This window comes from Cygnus atratus, chromosome 2 (assembly GCF_013377495.2).
Source record: "Cygnus atratus isolate AKBS03 ecotype Queensland, Australia chromosome 2, CAtr_DNAZoo_HiC_assembly, whole genome shotgun sequence".
Classification (NCBI taxonomy): Eukaryota; Metazoa; Chordata; class Aves; order Anseriformes; family Anatidae; genus Cygnus; species Cygnus atratus.
In genome coordinates this window covers 136,955,085-136,975,105 of record NC_066363.1, presented here as the reverse complement: position 1 = coordinate 136,975,105, position 20,021 = coordinate 136,955,085, and the positions used below count along the sequence as shown (strand labels likewise).

The 20,021-nt window shown below is 47.9% G+C and overlaps 1 protein-coding gene across 1 annotated transcript in view; it reads right to left on the bottom strand.

Moving 5' to 3' along the window:
* The window catches only part of SDC2 (syndecan 2), a 59,405-nt gene extending 41,849 nt beyond the window's left edge, over positions 1-17,556 (bottom strand). The window contains exon 1 of the mRNA XM_035546168.2: positions 17,115-17,556. Coding sequence (XP_035402061.1) covers positions 17,115-17,174 — 60 coding nt within the window. The 5' untranslated portion in view covers positions 17,175-17,556. The remainder of the gene's footprint in view (positions 1-17,114) is intronic.
* Positions 17,557-20,021: the final 2,465 nt, after the last annotated feature.

The following is a 20,021-nucleotide window of genomic DNA, read 5'->3' as shown; positions in this document are numbered from 1 at the left end:
GCTCCATTATCCGTATGGATCATGCTGATGCATGGAAATCCTTAAACTGCCAGGCACTAGAAACTTTACGTTTGAAAATGTGAAGTCCCTAACTTCTGAAAGGCAATTCCGCAGCAAACCACCACCTAATGCATCGGCAAAACACCACTGAACAACCATTTCTTTTTTAAAGACCCAGCAGCACACCCCAAGCTGTAGCTGGAGGTTAGATTGCTAGACCATAACTGACCACGCACAGCATAACCAGTTAGACTTTGAGGTGAATCTTTTCATTTGGTAAGTCGTTACCTCGTTTGCTGTTTCTTAACAAACAAAACAGCACCATTCTGGCCTTTTTTTTTTTTTTTAAGCTTCCCATTGTCCTGCCTTTTTCCCTTGTAACGTAAGATGCTTCCGTATATAAATGGAGTTTTGCCCTTCCAATCAAACAGCCATAATGCACATGGCTGAATTACTGTTTTCTTGCTCTGTAGAAAATCCTGCCCACCCCAAAAGCAACCAAGAACTCTACACATATTTGCACGGCCCACGCTGTCCTGGAAAATGGCATCTGTAGTACTCCCAAGCTTGTCATCCACTGATGCTAAAGCTAAACCAGCAGTCCCACTGAGCTTTATTTTAATACTGCCTTCCTCCTTTCCCCTCCACAAAGTCTAGTTCTGAAAAAATACCTGTCAATTCTGGATGCTTAAACTTAAGAGGTGAGTATATTGACATTTAAAAGCAGACTTCAACGAGTAAAAAATGTGTTCGGGAACTGAGCCCTGTGACATGCATAATATCCATCTGAACTCCAGCGAAGAAAATCACAGCGCAGCTTGAATAGATGTTCCATTTCAATCCTCCCTGCGCAGCAAATGAATTCACACCTCTAAGAGGATTTCTCCCAAAGAAATACCCCCTTTCTGAGTGCTGGGAGAGTGCAAGATCCCTGTATCTCCATCCAGGCTCAGTGACGAGCACTGAAAAGGGGAAATTCCAACCTCAGGCAAAAAGCAGCAGGTGGGAAGGACCTTGCTTAATGCAGAGCTGTGCAGGGAAGGAAGGGGAGAGATGCCTTCCTAGCTGAAGCTGCCTCCTGGAGAACCTCGTTTATCAGGCATTAATGACTGATATTTAGCAGCTAATAAATATTTATTAGGTGAAAGCTAAATAAGTTTTAATAGCTCGTAAAATTATAAAATATTACCTAATTTTCATCATATAAGCAGGAGCATTATAACCATATGCACTGTGATGCGTTGCCTTAAACTTGGCTAATTCATATACTGAAAGGCTTGAATCACATAGATTTCCAAAGACACTCTGATAAAATACAGGTACTTTACTAGAAGCATACGTGAGCTTAACAAGGCAGTAACTTATTTGTTGTTGTTCCTGTAAGAGCTAGAGATCTCTTCCATTGTGCTGAAGTATTGACAGAGCAGCCTTATCTATGTATTTCCACATGAGTTCAGATACTCCAAGTGGTATTTCTGGTTTATTTCCTCCACAAACAGCCTGCTATGACCTACCACCCTGCCCCAGTTCTCCTAGAGAAGGTGGCCCTCTGCTTTCTCAAGAGCAGCCGCGGCAGCAGACACACCTCCACTTCCCCGAGCGCCGCCGATAAATCCACCGCTGCCTTCTCACTCATCTTTCACGAGATTACTTGCAACAATGCCATGCTCCCCAGACCAAGCATCATTTCAGAGGAGGTGAGCAGCTCGGGTTTGGGTAAGAGGAGGCAATTCCTTCACCTCCAGCTCCCACACATGCCCAGGGTACCCTAGGGTGCTGGGTACCTGCTTGCTCCTCATCAGTGCTTTGCGTGGCCCCTGGACAGAGCACAGCACGGGACTGATTGCACCAACGCCCTCCATGTACCAAAAGACAACAACAACAACAAGAAAAGAATAAAAACAGAAGTAGAAGGAATCAAAAGTTATGGTTACAGCAGTTTTTCTTCATTTTTTCCATCCTTCCAGGGAAAGCTGCCTCTCTCCTGTCCATTGCTGCAGCCACTTCCAACACGTGAGTAACTTTCCTGGAGTGATACCACTTGGTTGTGAGCAGTCACCAGATGAAAGATTTTCAGCACATGAAGTCATGCTGTGGCTCTCCTCTCTCCCTGTGTCTCACAGCCTGACTTCCTCAATGCCCTCCATACCCACAGGAGATCAGCAGCAGCAATACAGCAGTACTCCCATCTCCTAAATTCTCATCAGGGAAATGGTTAGGGTTATTTTTGTTTGTTTGTTAGCTCAGGACAGATCCATCTGCGCTGAAAATACAAATGCCCAAATAAATTCTGTTAGCAACAGTTTCAGCTGAGGTCACAAATAAACAGAAGTCAGCACTCAGCTACATTTTCTTCCATAGAAAGTGCCAAGAAACCACCACCGGAGTTCTGGGCTACTTCATCCCTAACTTGTGCTCATTATACTAGAAACACAGTGTATTTACAGTGGAGCAATCCAGACCTTTATCACACAACTAAAAAAAATAATTTTAAGTTCATGAAATATGAAAAAAATTACAAGAATACTTGACGTGATGTCTGTGGTATTTTCAGAGACTGGCTGTAATTACAAGCACGCTAAGGAGTGTATGAAGGGACAGATCCATGGATGTTTTCAAAATTGGGCTCCTTACCAAAATACATATTTACTTGTTTGACCATGATGCTGCCAGAAGAGACACACTGTTCTTTCAGAAAACATCACCCATCGCACAACCTTCCCCAAAATACACTTTCTTTTACTTTTGTGCACACCTTACCATACAACAAACACAAGCATCTAAAATACAAGAAAACAGACTGGGATTCACAAACCACCAGAGTTTCCTAATCACGGGGTTCTTCTCCCAGCATCAGAAAAAATAAATCCTGAGCTGCTTGGCATGCCAACATATTATTTTAAATAAGTAGGAAGGCTGAATGAAAGTCCCCCTTCATCTCCCAAACCTCAAGAGAAAATGAAGGAGTTATTTCCAGAGCACGTACTCAATGACCACCCAGCAAAGCGTATTCATTTTGGTCAGGCTTCACAAGTCCCACACCACACCTAATGAACGCGCTGCCTTCTGATGCCTCTTCCACCGCCAGCATGAGAGGATTAAAAATACATATGGAAAAAGAAAACAAAACAGCCCTGAAAAATTCTTGTATGAATGCCTCTCCCTTCAATTTTCCTGGTGTTTGTTCCTGTTCCCTTGGAGGAAGCTGTCACCTCAAGTGAGAGGTCTGCCTTACTGTTCCAGCAGCTACTTGTGTTGTAAGGAAAATAAATAAATAAATAAAAATAAACAAAAACGGGAATTTTTAAAGAGGAAACGTGTGCGACGTCTGCTGCAGGAGCAGGCACTTGGCACACCCCATCTGTCCCCACTGGCAGAGTTCGGCCTAAGCAGTCCCACTATCAAAGCCTGGATGCAACCATGGCTGTTGTGGCCTACACCACTTAGTCTTCTGCTCCAGGGATACTTGTTATGGGGTTACCTATTTCTCCAGACACTGGCGGAATAAAAATCATGAGGCAGAAAAGCTCTTAGTCAGTTGTTCATGCTTCCTCACTGCTGAGCGGTTTCTTCGCTTCAACAAGCGCGTCTTCCAACATGGTCTCCACACAGCAGGTCCAAGCTAGGCGCAACTTAGGAACAATAAAAGGATAAAGCAAATGCTTCGAAATAACCAAACAGCTGACAGCTGGGAAATACAAAGCTCATGTACCAGTACCTTAACTCTCGTCCCATTTCTTTGGGACCTATCAGCACTGCTCAGCGCGTACTCTCAGCTCTGGAAACATTTCACATTGCTGACCACAAATGAAGTGATACAGATGTGCTTTTCCATACGCTGGCTGCAGAAGGCTCTGTGGCCAGGGAAAGGCGAGGTTTTCAGTCACGGCTGGAGGCCAGGGGAATGGGGCAGCCATGCAGAGGGCGCTGGTGGTGGGGCCGGGGCCTCCTGCACAGCCCTGCAGCTGGGACCTGCCCGCCCGCCCCCATCTGCCAGCTCCACCTTCCTCAGGCTTTCAAGTTACTGTTGGACCACCTCTTAAATGTGTATCACGCCCCTGTGAGTCAAGTTTCAAGTTGATTCTCCCCCCCCCACCCCCCCGAGTCCTTTTGCTCCTTGTTCTTGCCTATCCTAACCAGAAAGGGGAAAGGGGATGGGGCAGGTGGCTTGCAACAGGTGAAGTTACATCTCTGCGCAGTGAGGCTCAGCAATCAGATCAGCTTTGGCCTTGTCTTCCATGATTTTTAAATCTCTCACCCTTGCTGCCTTTGCAGACTCCAGCTTCCCAGTTCAACCTCCCATTTTCTGATACTGTTGTGACAGAGCCTCTGGAGAGGCAGACCTGGGAAGATAGCCCTTTGCCTTGAAGGAAATCTACCTTACTGCTCTAGCACCACCACCACCCCGCCCCCCCCAAAAAAATAAAGCCCAGGACTAGTTTTCTTTGAGGAGGAACCTGCTAAGAAAGGCTCTGTATCAGAGGATGACTCCTAAAACTTTAGTCACAACCCCAAACCAGTAATTTGTGATGGTCTTCATTTATTTCACTCTTTCGCATAAAGCTCTTCCCCACAAGCTTGCCCTTCATAACTGGAAACAAACTGACCCCAAAACCTGGGAAGGTATTTTTGTTTTTTCCTGTGGGTAAGATACCCACAGGAGACTTTAAAAAAAAAAAAAAAAGGTAGGTATTATTAGATGGGAGGTATAAATAGAGCCATGGGAGGGCTCTTACAGTCCGTTCCTTGAACACACTTCTCCCCAGCAGCAGCACACCAATGCTATTTCAGGTAGCACCTCCCATTCTTCACCCCTGGATTGCTGATAAAGTGTGGCAGCTTAAGTAGCCAAAGAAAGAAATGGTTACTTAAGGGCAGGCCTAGATACTTATTTAAAATAATAGGTTGGCATGCCAAGCAACGCAGGATTTATGTTTTGTGATGCTGGGAGAAGAACCCCATGATTAGGAAACTCTGGCATAAATACTTCAGGGCAAGCGTAAAAAGAGCACGTGTACGCGGCCCAGGGATAGCGATGCTCGGTTTTCCCCTCTGGCATCCACGGAAAGAGATTACCCCTCCAGTATTTCATTAGTGAACGGCGCTAAGTGATCCAGCAACTTGTGGAAAGAGTAAGAGCGCTGAGGTTAACGTCTTTGGTGAGGCTTTGTCTCAGGGTTTGGGAGATTTTGTTTCAATGCAGCATGGGGAAAGCAGCTGTCACCTTGATTAGAGCCCCCTCGTAACCGGACACTTCTCAAACTAATCCCAGCTCCTGCGGGCTCCCCGCTGTTTGGGCGGGCGGTTACCGATGGCTTCAAAAGCCAAGGCGCTTGCACACAGGGATGCTGAGGTCCCAGAAGAGCACGGGCTCGCTGCGCCTGCCACCCCGTCCTGCCCCGTGCCCGCTGGAGCACAACCCAGCTTCCAAGAGAACCCAAAGGCAGCGAGGACCGCCATGCACAACGTTTGGCTCCACACGCTCGCTTTCCAAAAAGCAGAGGGGATGAGGGATACGGTGCTCAAATCATCCACGTCTGCTTAAATGCTTGACTCGCGTGCTGCCAGACACAGCTGGCTGGCCAGAGGTGGAGCAGCACAGCGACTCCTCCGCCCCACACCAGCCACCTCCAGCTTTTCCTTGCATTACGGTCTGGCCAGGATGTACCAGCCGCTCCGAATCGCTCCCCACAGGGGCCTCTGTCATCCCCTGTCCCCTCCTTGCTCCCCCTTTATCACCAGCAGCCACCCTCAGCCGAGCCAGCAGAAGGATTCCCGGCGGAGGGCGAACGACCAGAGCAGACCCAACTTTTCATTTACCTCGTTTTCTGCTCTTGGATCCTGTGCTTGCAACATGAGACCAGAGAGCAGTGCCAATACTAGCAGTTACCTGGCTTGCTTGACAGTGCGAAAGCAGCAGGGAGGAAATAAATAAATAAATAAATCAGTCTAATGAGGCTGGAAGCACAAGAGATTGTAGAGGAAAAGAGTAAATAAGGAACTTAAGACACAAATTACAATTAAGCGCACTACAGTTACTGTGTTCTGAGCAGTGTTGCTCAGACATACCATTACCACGAGTCAAATAACCATACTGAACAAAAGGCTGTGTTTCTGGTAGGAAACCAGTAGTCTTACAACAACACTGCAGTGATAATGGCATGAGAAAACGTGTGAGTGACAGGTGAGACAATTTAAAAGCCCTCGGTTCAGGTTGCTTTGTTTGTTTTTATCTTATGATAAAAACAGCCTACACCTACACAGCCAATAACAAGGAAAACCTGAGCTCTATTGCAGTATGTGGTGTTGTACCACTGTTGAAAAATAGATTTCCCTCCCCCCCCAGTTTTCTTTTGAAGATGAAAGCCCATTAAGATATAACGTCATCACTTCTGCTTTGATTTATCCCAAGGAAAGTCAAAGAATTTGTGCTATATCCTTTAACAGAAAAATTTACATAGCTCAGTGGACAATGTTTCATAATTAATGATGTATTTCCCTGGAAAAGAAAGCAAACTTCTATTTGTTAGACACTCCAAATTTTTGAGGTGTTCACTGGAAGAGGAGTTCAGCATAAGCACGAAGTCTGCTCTTACACACAGAGCCAGCACTGTGCTTCTGGCTTTGCAATTATTCACAAAAAGACACGGCAAAAATAGTCTTAAAAAAAAAAGTAATTGACAACTGCACGGCGCAGGAGAAGGGACCGCCTCTGCTTAATTGAAGGTCATTTCTGCTAAGCTGCATGCTATATTTACCACCTGGCTGGTAATGGCTGCTTTTATTCAAAATGCTCTGCAGTAAAATACATGCACATGTAGGGTAGGAAGACTATCATTGAAACCTTCTGCAAGAAATTAGCAGAACGAGGAAGGCTTGCACACTTCCTTAGCAAAATTAGGTCAGGACTCCTTTGAACGGCTCCATTTGAAGGCTGTGCCAGATTCCAGATCAGATACTTTTTAGTGTGTTAGAACCAATGGCTTAAGAGATGAACTTTCTACACTGCTGATAATTATTACTAGTACTGTGCAGTGCTGCCTCTCTCTCCACCTGTGGATAATTATAAATAGCCTACATTTTCCAGTCCCTGACATATGCCACCAGATCAACAGCATTTACAAAAAACATCCTTTGTAACCATTGGTCACACATTTCAAATATGACGACCACGTAACTCCGCACAGTTTGGGGAATTAGGATTTCCCCACACGCACCCTTAACTAAACACTCCCTGAATATGCATGCATGGCTAGGTGATTAGCATCACAGTAATGAACAATGGAAGCACCAAGCTGGAGATCCACACACCAAGCTCAGTGTCATCTCCTGCCCTTAAGGAGTTCAGAGCTACCCCCAAATACAGCATTCTCCAGTAGCCAAGCTGGGAAGGCAAAGACCAAAAAACTGGCCCTGGAAATATAAATCAGGTAATCATACAACTCAACTTTACTGTTCACCCTCTAAAGAACAGCCAACAGAGCACGCTCACTACCAGTCAGGTAAACTTTCATTAATAAACTAATCTGCAAATTATCTACAACGATGCCCAAACCCAAAGACTGCATGCTTCAGGAAGTAAAAAGAGTGCTATATAGCCAGAGCAGTAACTTTAGGGTCAAATACACCCTTTGTGGAGCCCAACAGTATAACTACACTGGTGGTAAGAAAATCTTTTTTTCTGCTCTTCAAATTCACAGCTGAGTTCACTGTAGCAAGCTTGGCTGTAGGGAACATTGTAAAGATGCACAGAAGCATCCTATTGCTCCTTGTTTTGCTTTCCACTCCACTCCACTCCCATTAGGTGACACTACTAATTGCACAGCTGGCACAGCTGTCTGCCCCAGACCCTTCTAAGGAGGTTTTCCAATTATATGAGCTGCATTAAACAACAAGAGAGGGAGAGATTAGCTTTTTCTGTGCACCTACAGAAAGCCACAGAGAAAAAAAAAATAGAAATCTTGCTAATCCTCTCTTAGGATGCCTTCATCTCTGATCACAAACAAATGCATAAATGCCATGTGAGCTACTCTACTACACAGGAATTGTGCCAGCTCCAACCACAATACAGCCACAATCTTCATGAAGAGGGAACCCACATACTTTGGTTGAGACTGGCAGTATTTATTAGAAGAATTTTTCTCAGTCTTCCCGGGAAAACAGTCTTCCTTTACATGTTTAAATCAGTAGTAAGGTCCTCAGATTTTACATGAAACAGCAAGAAGTACACGGTGAAGAAGTATCACAAACACTCGTAACTGTATTGTAGAAAAAACAAACAAACATTTCTTCCCCAGACAAAGTTTTTATCCTACCATAAACCTATTCCTATCAAAGCTGCCTAATTCTTCCAGTGCACATTGAGAAGATGAGAAAAACAAAAATTAAAGTGATAGACTCACAACCACAGTAGTATTACTAAATATTCACAAGCTCAAAGACTTCTTTAACCCATAGACAAGATACACAGTTCTCAAAAAAGTCTCAGAAAACCTTCATCACTGTGAAGTTTATCTGGCTTTTGGTGTTATGACAATTTATGCCACCAGGCAGAAGGCCAGTTGCAGGTATCCACCTAAAGAGACCTACATCAAGATACCAGGTCACTAACTCTTGGTTAAGTGGGAGAGATACGGTCAGGAAAGTAGCATTAGTGAAATGACAAAACCCCAAGCCAGCCAAGGGTAGAATATGCTTTTCAAGGTTTTGAGTCGCAGTAAGAACAGGAACAAAAAGAAAGAAAGGTCATTTCCCCTTTCTAATGCCCTACAGTAACAAAACAGACAAGAAATGACATTTCCAGCACAGCAATACTATTAAGAGTACCCGATGCTCTGGTGTTTTCAGCAGCTATGAATTTCTCCCCATCCACTGAGGCTCAGCACAGTGTCAAGGACATACCTGTGTCTCCCCAACCCAGAAGAAACGCTACCTGGGACAGAGCCTGGAGTCCCACCAAAGGTATCGAGATCTCCCCTTGTAGTGCCCAAGCATGGCCCTGCTCTTTGACTAAACGTGGCAGCTTGGACTAAACACCACCAGCAAGAAAAGCATTTCTGATACACAGCACGAGCGGAGACACATTCAGTCACTGTTGACCCTAACATCCTGTCTCCTTTGGGGGTGCTCAAGGAAACGTTGGGCCTGGCGCTTAGGGACATGGTTTAGTGGGTGACATTGGTGGTAGGGGGATGGTCGGACCAGATGGTCTTGAAGGTCTTTTCCAACCCTAACGATTCTATGATGTCCAGTGACTACTGCACCTGGGCACCCTGAGGAAACACGTCAGTTTTTGAGCGGTGCCCATGGGACCCACCTTCCTCACCCTGAAGGCCTGCGTATTCAGGCCATCAGGCCGCGGTGTGGTTTCCAAACGTTATTCAACAGGCTGGAGATAAAGCTGTTAAATGATATCAATTTATCTTATTAATATCCCTCCCCTTCACATCCCAACAGATGCTCCATCAGGAGGACCCCAGCTGGTGACAGAAGAGCAGAAACAACCTCCTGGTTAGCCACAGGCCTTCCTCAGCCACCTCCCGCTCACGGCCAAACTCTCTGGAAACTTCTGGAAGCAGCCATGTTTTCACACAGCAGACAGACATATCCAGCAAAGTGTTTTGGTCAAAAGGGAGGAAAAGATGAAGAAAGCCTGACAAATTCAGTCAATTCAAGCTGAGACATGGATATGTGATTTTGGCTGAGCTGGGAGACCACTGGTGCCACAACAGTGCTGGTGCCATCTCCCAGCCAGGACAGGTCAGGTACGGGTTTATGCATTGACTCCCTTGCTATTATTTCCACTTTTTTTTTCTCCTATTTAGAAAGATTTTTTTCCAACTCACTCATGTTTCACAGTGACAAACACATTCCTGTCCCCTTACCAAGGCTTTGAGGACAGAGGGAAGGCTTTGCTGGAGAATAAAATCAAAAACACCTGTTAGTGCCATGGAGGATCAAATCCTATTTAGGGAGGAAAACTGTTGCAAAACTGTCGCATTAAATTACAAGTAAAGAAACAAGAGGAAAAATATACGTAAAGACCACCTTGTGTTTAAGGCTTTTTTCCTGGCAAATAAGGTCAGAGAAGCTGCTCTTCCCAGCCTGATTCCAGGCCAGGAGAACTACTGAGAAAACTTTGAGCATGGCCTTGTTCTGTTTATTTAACTGTCAGTTCTTGTGTTCTGCGGCGTATTTCTTTTCCTGACACTTGAAAGGCATACAGCCTTTCATAAAAGAAGACACACACACACACAAAAGTACACAAAGTAAAAAGATATATGTAGAATTGAGACCTATGTAGAATAAAGATCTACATAAAATACACACACCCAAAGTTTCAAAGAACTTCCAAGATAGAATTGCAACACCTACAGAGAACTCAGTGCTAAATGCTCCATGCAGTACAGCCTCTACGCACGCTTAATTTCAAACACCCTCCAAGAAGCTTCATTTCATACCACAAGACAAGAATTTAGGAGGTATATATGGCACCTTGGTAACTTTTCATTTCTGTCCCCACTATTAGTCATCTTTATTGTTCTGCCATGTAGAAAGAGAGTGAGTTCCACACGCTACAGATGCTTAAGTCACTAATAATCCTAAGGTATTAATCTTCTAACACTGTCTGCTGCCCCAGCAGTGCTTGAGAAGTTCTCACCTTCTCACAATGAGACTTACACAAGCCAGTTGCTAACATAACCAGTTTCACACATTCTGTTCATGGACACTCCGTCTCCTTGCTGTACAAACTCCCACATTAGCCAAGCTTGCACTGCCACCAGTGGCTTGTGCAAGTATCGAGCACCCATGAGCTCCTGGCTGGAAGGAGACACAGCCCCACAGCCAGGATAGGGATGGGATGCTCTGCAACCCAGACAACTCAGAATCCTGTTTCTCACCAATATTACTTTATGCACATCCTTGCTGCAGGAATTATTGCTATTTATAGGGCTAAGCCATACCTATTTTTATTTATACAATGCCACAAATTTAAATTCAATGGAAGCTTGATTTTTGCATGTCCCAGTGATGGTGCATTTCCATTACTTTGAACTAGCTTCACCCTTCCGCTTTGCTTCCCTTGCAAGGTTTTCATTTTAAATAATAAGTACACCATCAACGTCACACCTCCGTGACTGTATATGTGAATGAGGAACTGCACAATACTTGAAAGTGATTTGAAAGGAAAGGCTTTGTGCAGGCTTTCACCCGGTAATCAGTTTAAGTGACACACTGATTCTGGGATCTCCACATTCAGAGTGAGCAAGGATAATTAACCCAGCAAAGGAAGAATCTGTCTTCTGGACAGCTGTCCTCTCCTGTAAGGTACACCAAACCAGTATCAGCCTTCCCCTGCAGACCCCATATGAAAAGCAAACAAGACTCAGCTCTTAAAGCCAAGAGAGACCGAGTGCATGGGGTTTAGCTGGTCACAGCTGTGTCCTCCAGCTGTTGTGGCCAGCCAGGTGTTCCCACAGGTACCTCAGGGTCACCAAAACCCACCAGGGCACAGCTGGGATTAATGCAGCTCAGCCCAGGGAAAGAGGAAAGCTTACTTCTGCGGAGCTATCTAATGGCAGGCAATGAACACACCAGAGAGGATCCCGGGGAAGATAGGAAAGATGAAAGACCTAGTTAGGTTGTCAGTTCACGGTGGCAGCAAGCAGATTATGATTTTTCTCTCAAAACATTCTTAGTCTGGAGGCCACAGCGGTCACGCACCCAACCACTCCCTGAGAAGTACTTCACCTCCCATGCCGTACTGCTTCAGCTGTGTTTCCCACAGCTCCATGAGACCACTTACATTCACACTTGTGAAATACTGTTCAGAAAATAAGGACGGGGCCACTTCACGCTGCTTTGAAAGGTGACAAGTGACCTCCATCAATGTGGAAGCACCTCTAGAGAAAATTATGCTATATTATGGTTAATCAAGCAGGAACAACACGTCTGACAACATAATATTTAAATCCAGACAATACATGCTGGTTGTTAATCACAGTGGTACTTTCTGAACTTTTGATTCGGTTCCTGCATATTCCACAGGCTGTTTGACCTTCTGCAAGTCCCTTTGTCTCCTTACCTTTAATAAGAGTACAAAATAGGTATTCATCTTCACACTCACAACTCAAACACAGCCAAGCAGGTTTTTATTTGAACTTCCCCAAAATCAATTCACCTTTGGAACAAAACAATTTAGCTTATAAGAGAGATTTCTGAGGAAGTTGTTTATATATAAACTAAAAATAGTGATTTCAGATGGAGCGTCCAGCTCAGGCTTTAGCTGAGCACGGCTTGTGTGACACGCTAATAGCCTGTCTAGAGACAAGGCCAAGTCCTGCAGATTCCTCAACACCCTATTAGTCATTATTTCACTTTAGATGAACCCCCCTCCTTAAGGCATCGACAAAAATCATTTGTTCCACGCAGAAGTACTTGTTGCGAATGGTTGTTAAACACTTTTTTTCTCCTTCTGCAATCAGTTTTCCAATACGCTGGAGGATTACATGTATTTTGTATTTCTGCCTAAGTATCTAGTATGCTTTTGAAAGCATCCCTCAGGGCTGAGCTAATCAAGAAAACAACATACATACGGAGAACTGTCATTATTACAGGGTCAAACACTAATGCAGTCTTTACTCAAGAGATTGCAAATTATATTTCAACGTGAGGAAAAGAAATCTTGTTCCCAAATCAGCGAATAGTGCCATGTAACCTATGAATAAATTACTAGTCCCGAAAAGATTACAGATAGCAGTTTATTATCATCTTGTAAGCATGAACCGAAGATAACCAAACAAGAATCTGTTCGCAGAAGAGCCTAAAGTAATTTTCTCATGCTTGCTGCAAGGCAGAAAGTAAAGCAACTTGAATGCGGACCAAATTGCTTGCTCATTACTTGTGCATTCTCTCTCAAATGCAGCAACACAGAGGGCATCTTTATGACTTACATTCAAGCAGGGTCTTACATGGGGCCTAGAATAAGCTTTCCATTCTCAAACACAACATTTCTGTTAAAAATCCTGGTCGGTCAAATCTATTCAGATGACAAAGGAGTACTTTTCCGTAAGTAGACAAGAGTCCTTTGTTCAGTCTCTGAGCCTCACTAAAGCCTGTAACTCTTGGCCATAAGGAAAATGTTTAAACTGTCAACGGCAAAAGTCAATTCGGGGAGATAATGCAATTAATAAACGCCACCCATATGCTTCTGCTTGACGTTTTATAAAGACAATCGGCCATGAAGAGCAGGGCAAACAGAGAGCTCTACAAGCAACTGGCTGCTCCTCTAGGAGCTCGGCTGCTGCACATAGGATTGAGCTCTTCCCCAAGCCCAGGACTCCCTGCCCGAATGTGGCCATGTCCCCCAATGAGGACAGCAGATAGCTCTCCGCCATCCTCTCTAGAGTCAGTAGATCACGGCTGTGTGTTTGAAGTGGGGTTTTTCATAACTTGCACCTCTGCTGGCCAAGAAATCAGGCCTTGACCTCCAGTAGCCAAGCAATCAGGCCTTCACCTGGTCATCCAGAGATTGCGCTTAAGATTACAACCACAGAAACTTAGATCCATCAAAACTTCAAATAAACCCAAGGCTCGTGGCTCGCTCGCCAGAGTCCGCCATCTCTATCCCATTAGCTGCAGCAATTGCTGCACACCTACCACAGAGGCTTCACCTGCCCAAGAACCACAACCCCGGCACCCGACTTCAAACTCGGAGGTATTTGTCCTGACTCGCCCTTGAAGACGAGGCTCTCATCTTCTTCCCCGATAGGGATCTAGAAAAAAATGCAGAGAAAACATCTCTGCACTGTAGGCCTGAATATTAAGTCGGCTCCAATGCAGACCTCGGGGCTAAGATATTAAAAAGAGAAACTGCCTCCGTGTTTGATCTCGGGTCAGGAAACATCTATTCTTTAATTTTTAAAAGATAAGCTAACCTGGGAGGGAAACCTAGTCCCAGAAAGTGGCTCCTGGGAACATCCAGATAGGGGGAGGCTTCCAGCAGCGACTTCGCTGCAGCACCACAAGGGCAAAACCCGCGGCTGGAGGCGAAAGCCAGAGCTCTCCCAAATTTCCCGCAGGTGACGGCACGGTGCTCAGCCCGGGCGAGGGGAGCAGCCGGTCGGACAGCGCTGGCTGGCTCCGGCTGCTGCCACACCACGGAGCAATGGGCAGGTCTTCGCTAATTCTGCGGTGAGAAGCAGCCCATGTGAGCTGGGGAAGAGTGGAAATGAATCGGGACTAAAAAGTTTCCAATCTTCCTTCGGAACTCGGTTGGCGACGCAGATTTAACACGCTTAGGAAAGGCACTCACGTAAAACTGAAACACCACCTATCTCCTCGGCAGCTCTCTAACTGCTATCTCCAAAGTCTAGCTGCATGTTTCAAAAACTAAACAAACAAACATGCCTCCTCCCTGACACAGTATCAATTCTCCGAATTTCAAAAGCAAAGCAACCATTAGAAACAAACGCAGGCAAATTACAGCACCATGCTTCTGAAACATAAACATTTCTGAAAAACATACCAAATATTACCCCGGTATCCTCCCTCAATAACTGCATTTATGTCAACAAAGCTGCGCTCAGACGCTTGCAGGAGGAAGAGAAAGACCACACAGTTGATGTCGATGCCGCAGTGCTCTGTTTCACTGAATGCATGCAAACCAACCCTGCATGTGCATTGCTGGGGGAGCTGGCGTGAAGCAAAGCCCCCCGACTCCAGAAACACCACGAAGGAAGAGGAGAGCCGCGGCTCTCCTCCTGGTTGCGAGAGCAGCACCCGTACGGTGCGGTACGTACAACAGCCTGCCAGCCAGCAAAGCTTTGGCTCGCCGAGGGGATTAGAGCACCAGGCAGGCTCTGGAAAACCATTACTCCCACTGATGTGGAGCAGGAAGAAGCGGAAAGGTTTATCAGCTTCTGCAGAATGGGAACTGACAAGGACAGCGAGATACTTGGCGCTGCTCTCTGTTGCTATTAAAATCAGCGAGCGCTGACTCCTGCTATCATCAGGGCTGAACCCAAGCTCTTAAGAGACACACCGGACCTCTCACTTACAGAGTTTGCCTTCTCTATCCAGCAGTTTTACATCGCTCTCCCTCCCTCTCCTAAAAGCAAACCAGGAAAACTTTAAGGTACCTAAAAAGCACTTTTTTCCTTTTCCATTCAAGCCAAGCCTGGGTGAATCCCCACAGCACCTCCACGGCTGCTGGCATTACCAGACTCCGCTCTAACCTGACGTCCCCCTTGCCCAGCAAACCATCCCGCAAACCCCAGCTGCCATCCACCAGCTTTGCTGTGGGCGATGCTTGCCACAGGGCACAGCAGGATGGGCTCCCTCCATCCCCAAATGTCTGCCTCGCACACTGGAGCACATCTGCAGCGTGAGAGCCCACGCCAGGGCGCACGGGCACACTGTTCCCACTTCAGCAGCAGGATGCATCTCCGGTACGTTTCTAACACAATTCTGACATCAATGTGGTCCAGCCCAGTAAACAGCAGGGTTTGTTGGTTACAGGAAGCAAACGCAGGGAATTCGTGGCTTCAGAGATGAGAATCTCCTGCTGTCCTCCCCTCCCCTGCTAAAAAAAATCTCTTGCATCATTTACTTCATCAGGAAGGAGAAATTTTTAGCTTATCGCCCTGCCAAAATAACAACAATAACAACAGAATCAAACAAAGGGGAAGAAATTTGGAGCTAAAACCACTTGACAGTCCTCCAGGAGCTAGCAGGTTTTTTTAAGCATCTGTATAAAACTCCTGTTCCAACCAGGACAGCATTCTGCACAGACAACACATTTGGCATCCGTGTTTTCCCAGAGACTGCTCTACAAAATCCAGCCTTAAGGGACCACGTAGCCACTGCCAGACACAGCGAAAGAAAAAACACAAGTGTGGGGGGGGAACAAAACCAAACCAAACCTAGCTTCCCTTTATTTTTCCAATCTCTCCACAACTTTCTGGCAGCAGCGAGGGCGCTGCACCAGGGCCAGGCTCCCCCTTGCCCCGCACCGGTACACCCCGACAGCCCGCCTCCTGCTGCGGGAGCCTGTTCATCCTAAGGCAAAAAGAACATAAAACGTAATACTTTACTAATTGCTGCGGCAGTTTAATAGTTATTACGCCATCAGAGAACTTTGTAAGAACGGCGTTTCTATAAAATTAAAATATATTGTACCTCATTAGCAAGGGGCAACGCAGTTACGCTTAGCGGAAGCAGGAGTCGGTGCTGTACACAACTCATTTTTAATTAGTCCTTAGGAAAAGGGTTTTGCAATTGTGTCCTAAGAAATCACTAATAACGAGCCAAATTTCACAAAAGCTGAGACCGGGCTAATTTATCCAACAGCCAGACAACTTCAGAAGTGAATCGGTGCCGGTGACATTATTTAGTTCAGCGGAGCAGCTCCTTTTAATTGGATTAAATCGTCGTGGTATTTTCATTTCATACTGAAACCCCACGTTATTATTTCTCAATATCTGCCCCAACGCTGCAACCGTGTCATTCGCGTGCCCCCTTCCCTCCAGACAGCCTCAAAGCAGCGATGGAGAAGACTGAAACCCTTTCCCAATGCCTTCTCCAGCTCCGTGCAGCTGACGGGTGGGATCGCTTATACGGAGAGCGGCTTTTTGGGAAGTGGGAATCCCGAGAAGGGAATTAATTGCATTAAGCAGAGCTCCCCGGTCAGCGGAGCCACTTGTGGATGCTTGAATCCTCCTCAGCATCTGCGGGAAGGGGCAGCCGCAGGCTCTGGGACAGGGGGTTTGGGGGGGTCCTATATTCGGTGACGGCTGAATAAATTTGTGATTTTGTAAGAATTTCAATTTTTGGTGTCCTTTTTGAGCGGGGCTGGGGAGGGGAGGTGGACGGCAAACTTGGGGGTGAGGCTGGCTGGAAGGCAGCAGGGCGCTCCCCGCTTCTCCTGCTGGGGATGGAAAGGTTTTGGGGGGGGGGGGGGGGGGAGGGGGGGGACAGCCGGCACCAGGCGCCCCCCAAGGCGAGACCCCTGCCCCATGCGGCACAGCCGGGGCTGGGCAGCGGCCACCCCCATCCCGTCCCGTCCCACCCCGTCGCATCCCGCCGGGTCCCCCCCCGTCCCGCCGCTCACTCACCGGCTGCCCGGAGGCGCAGGCCACGAAGCTGAGGGCTAGCGCTAGCCACACGCCCCGCATTATTCCCGCGGGGCCCGGCACAAAGGAGAAAAGCGGGGCCGCGGCCGCTCGGCAGCGCCCGGGCTGGGGTGGGAGGGGGGGGGCGCGGGGCCCAAAAAGCCGCTGCCGCCCTCCGGCCCCCTCCGCTCCGCCCGGCGGCACAAAGCTGCCCAAAGCCGGGGCTGAGGCTGCTGCTGAGGCTGCTGCTGCTGCTGAGGGTGCTGAAGGTGCTGCCGCTGCTGCTGCTGCTACTCCGGCTGCCTCCCTCCGTCCTGCCTCCCTCCCTCTTCCCCGCCCGCCCTCCGCCCCGAGTGCTCGGCGGCGGCGGCGCGGCTCCCAGTTAAACCCCGCAGAAATTCCTGCAGGATTACAACACAGATTGGCAGCTCCCCCAGCCAGTGGAAGGAGGAGGCGCCGCCACCGGCTCTCGCAAATTCAAGCAACTTTCCTCCCCCCCCCCCCCCCTCACCCTCCTTCCCTCCCTCCTCCCCAAACCTCCACCCCCGCCCCGGCCTCCCCTCCCTCGCCCTCCTCCCCCCCAAGTGGAAAACATGAGCAGCGCCGCGGGCCCGAGCGAGCGGGGGCTGGCCCCGTATGAAAGCCGGGACCTGGAAAGCCTCCCTCCGGTTTAATTTTATTATTTAATTTAATTTTTATTTTTTTTTTTGTATTCTCTCCGAGGGAAACCTGCCCGCTGCCGCGTGTTCGCAGCGCCGGATCCGGCCGCGCTGCCCCTTGCCGCCCTCCCCTGTCAGCCTGGAAGGCAGCGTCAGGTGTCGGGAGGGGGGGGGGGAAATAATAGGACGGGGGTTAAAAATCACGGTGTTGGGGTCCCCTCTTGGCTTTCTGCCCCTATTTTTCAGGCTTTTTTCCCTCAGCAAGGAGACTCAGAAAGTTTTAGGAGCGAGAGGGTGGCGAGCGACAGAGGGCTGCGATTCGCCCCCAGTCACGAGGATCCGGGAGCCGTGCCTTCAAACCGAATATTTCAGGAATTGACAGCACCAAGAAGCCAAAACAAGAAGTCTCGCTGTGGCGAGTCCATGCTGTTTCTCAGCTGGGAAAAATGGTGGCATTGCAGAGCTGAGGAGCCTCGGCCTGAGCCGGGCGCCTTTGCCAGCGCAATCCCACCAGCAAGCAAGTCCACCAGACACATGTGAAAGCGACGTCTGTCACTCCTCCTTACACTCAGAAAGCTCAGGCTGGGCCTTGTAGCCTGGCTCGGGTGGCCCCTGTGCCCATAATGGTCGCTGCTGGCCTAGCCAAGCCCATCCCTTTTCCAGGCCCCTGCCCCAGAGGAAGCCAGGACAGCCCCCAGGAGAAGCGGGGTGAGAAGCTGGAGCAGCGGGGTGAGGCTCCCTGGTGTCAGTGCTTCTCCACGTCCTTCACCTTGCTTGCCCTTTGCCTTGCATGCTTCGGCCTTCGGGTGGTGGTGAGATCCCAGCGCCTTCAGGCCCTGCTCCGGTTGCCTTCCTGTCACCACAGGAATGCCAGCTAATGCAGTAAAACGCAGTTAATTTAGCACAAGCAGGCTGCCACCTTCCCAGCCTCTCCCAGATGAAGGTGCACCTCTGTGCTGAGGGGTGCAGGACACTTGTCCCCAGAGGGTAGATGGCCGTGCTGCCTGTGACCCTGTCCCAGGATCGTACCTCTCACCAGCTCCCGCGCGTGCTGGTCCTCAGTCCACCTCCCAGACACACCATGTCATTGATTTTTAGGCTGCGTTCACCACGGAAATCTTGCCAGCTTTTCAACGGTCTGCTCCTGGTGGGTGTCGCACACGAGCGGATTGTTTAAGAGATTCCTTCCCCTTCAAAGCCCGTTGCAAATATTTAGGGCCCGGTTCTGTGTATCCTCTTCCTTGACAGGTGGCTGGATCGCAACCTAACGAACTAAGCAACAATTTCAGTACGGTTGGATGGGGGGAAGCGAAGTGCAGTGAAGCAAGGGGAGGAAGGATCCAGTTGGGCCAAATGTGCGGGATCTGGGGTCCTACAGGCATCCCTGTCTGCAGGGGTGGAAGGCCTGAAGAGGCTGCAGCTTTCCCAAAGTCAAAGCAGAGACCAGAAATAGCATCGCTTATGCTGGCAGGATCCTTAATAGCCTGAAAACAGAACTCAGTGTTAAAAACAAGCAACATAAAAGAGCAAATGGGAAGACAGAAAAGCTGAGTACAGGAAGCATCCTAAGGCTTGTCAAACACTGAGGGCTAGGTGATTTACTACAGAAGTTCTGTTGTTTGTTGTTTTTTTTTGTTGTTTGTTTGTTTGTTTTTTGGCATTCAAACCTTACAGACACATGTCTTCAGTAAATAAACCAGTGAGCTTGGGCTCACCTTTTCCTTCATGTTACACTCTGTGATAATCAGGGATTTATGTACTAAGCAGAATATCTCAAGGACCAAAATGTAATCTGCAACCAGCTAAGGGAAGGAGCTCCTTAAGCGAAGGCAACAGCAGCCAGTGGGCTCCACACAGCCCATACAGCTCCACACAGTCCATACAGCTGGTGAAAGACCTGCAACACCTGCAAACACCTGCACACAGCCTTAAATGCAAGGGAAACCCCTCTGATGCCAAGCATGATGCTAAGCCCACACACTAATGCTAGAAGGAGCAGGAACGAGGACCAGGAGCTGGATAGGTGATTTGGACGGATAGAAATGAACATGAGGAGGAAAGAAGAGAAAAGAAACAGTCCCTGTAGGTCACAGAAATAACTACAGGTTGTTTGGGGAACCACTTGCTGCCTCCCCACACCCCTGCCCCTCCAGCAGGGAGCATTTCCGTGCATGGCCCCATGGAGAACGACAGGGGCACTGGCACCTGCTCCGCTTGTCACCCGGTTTCACAGGGATAGAAGCAAGTGGGA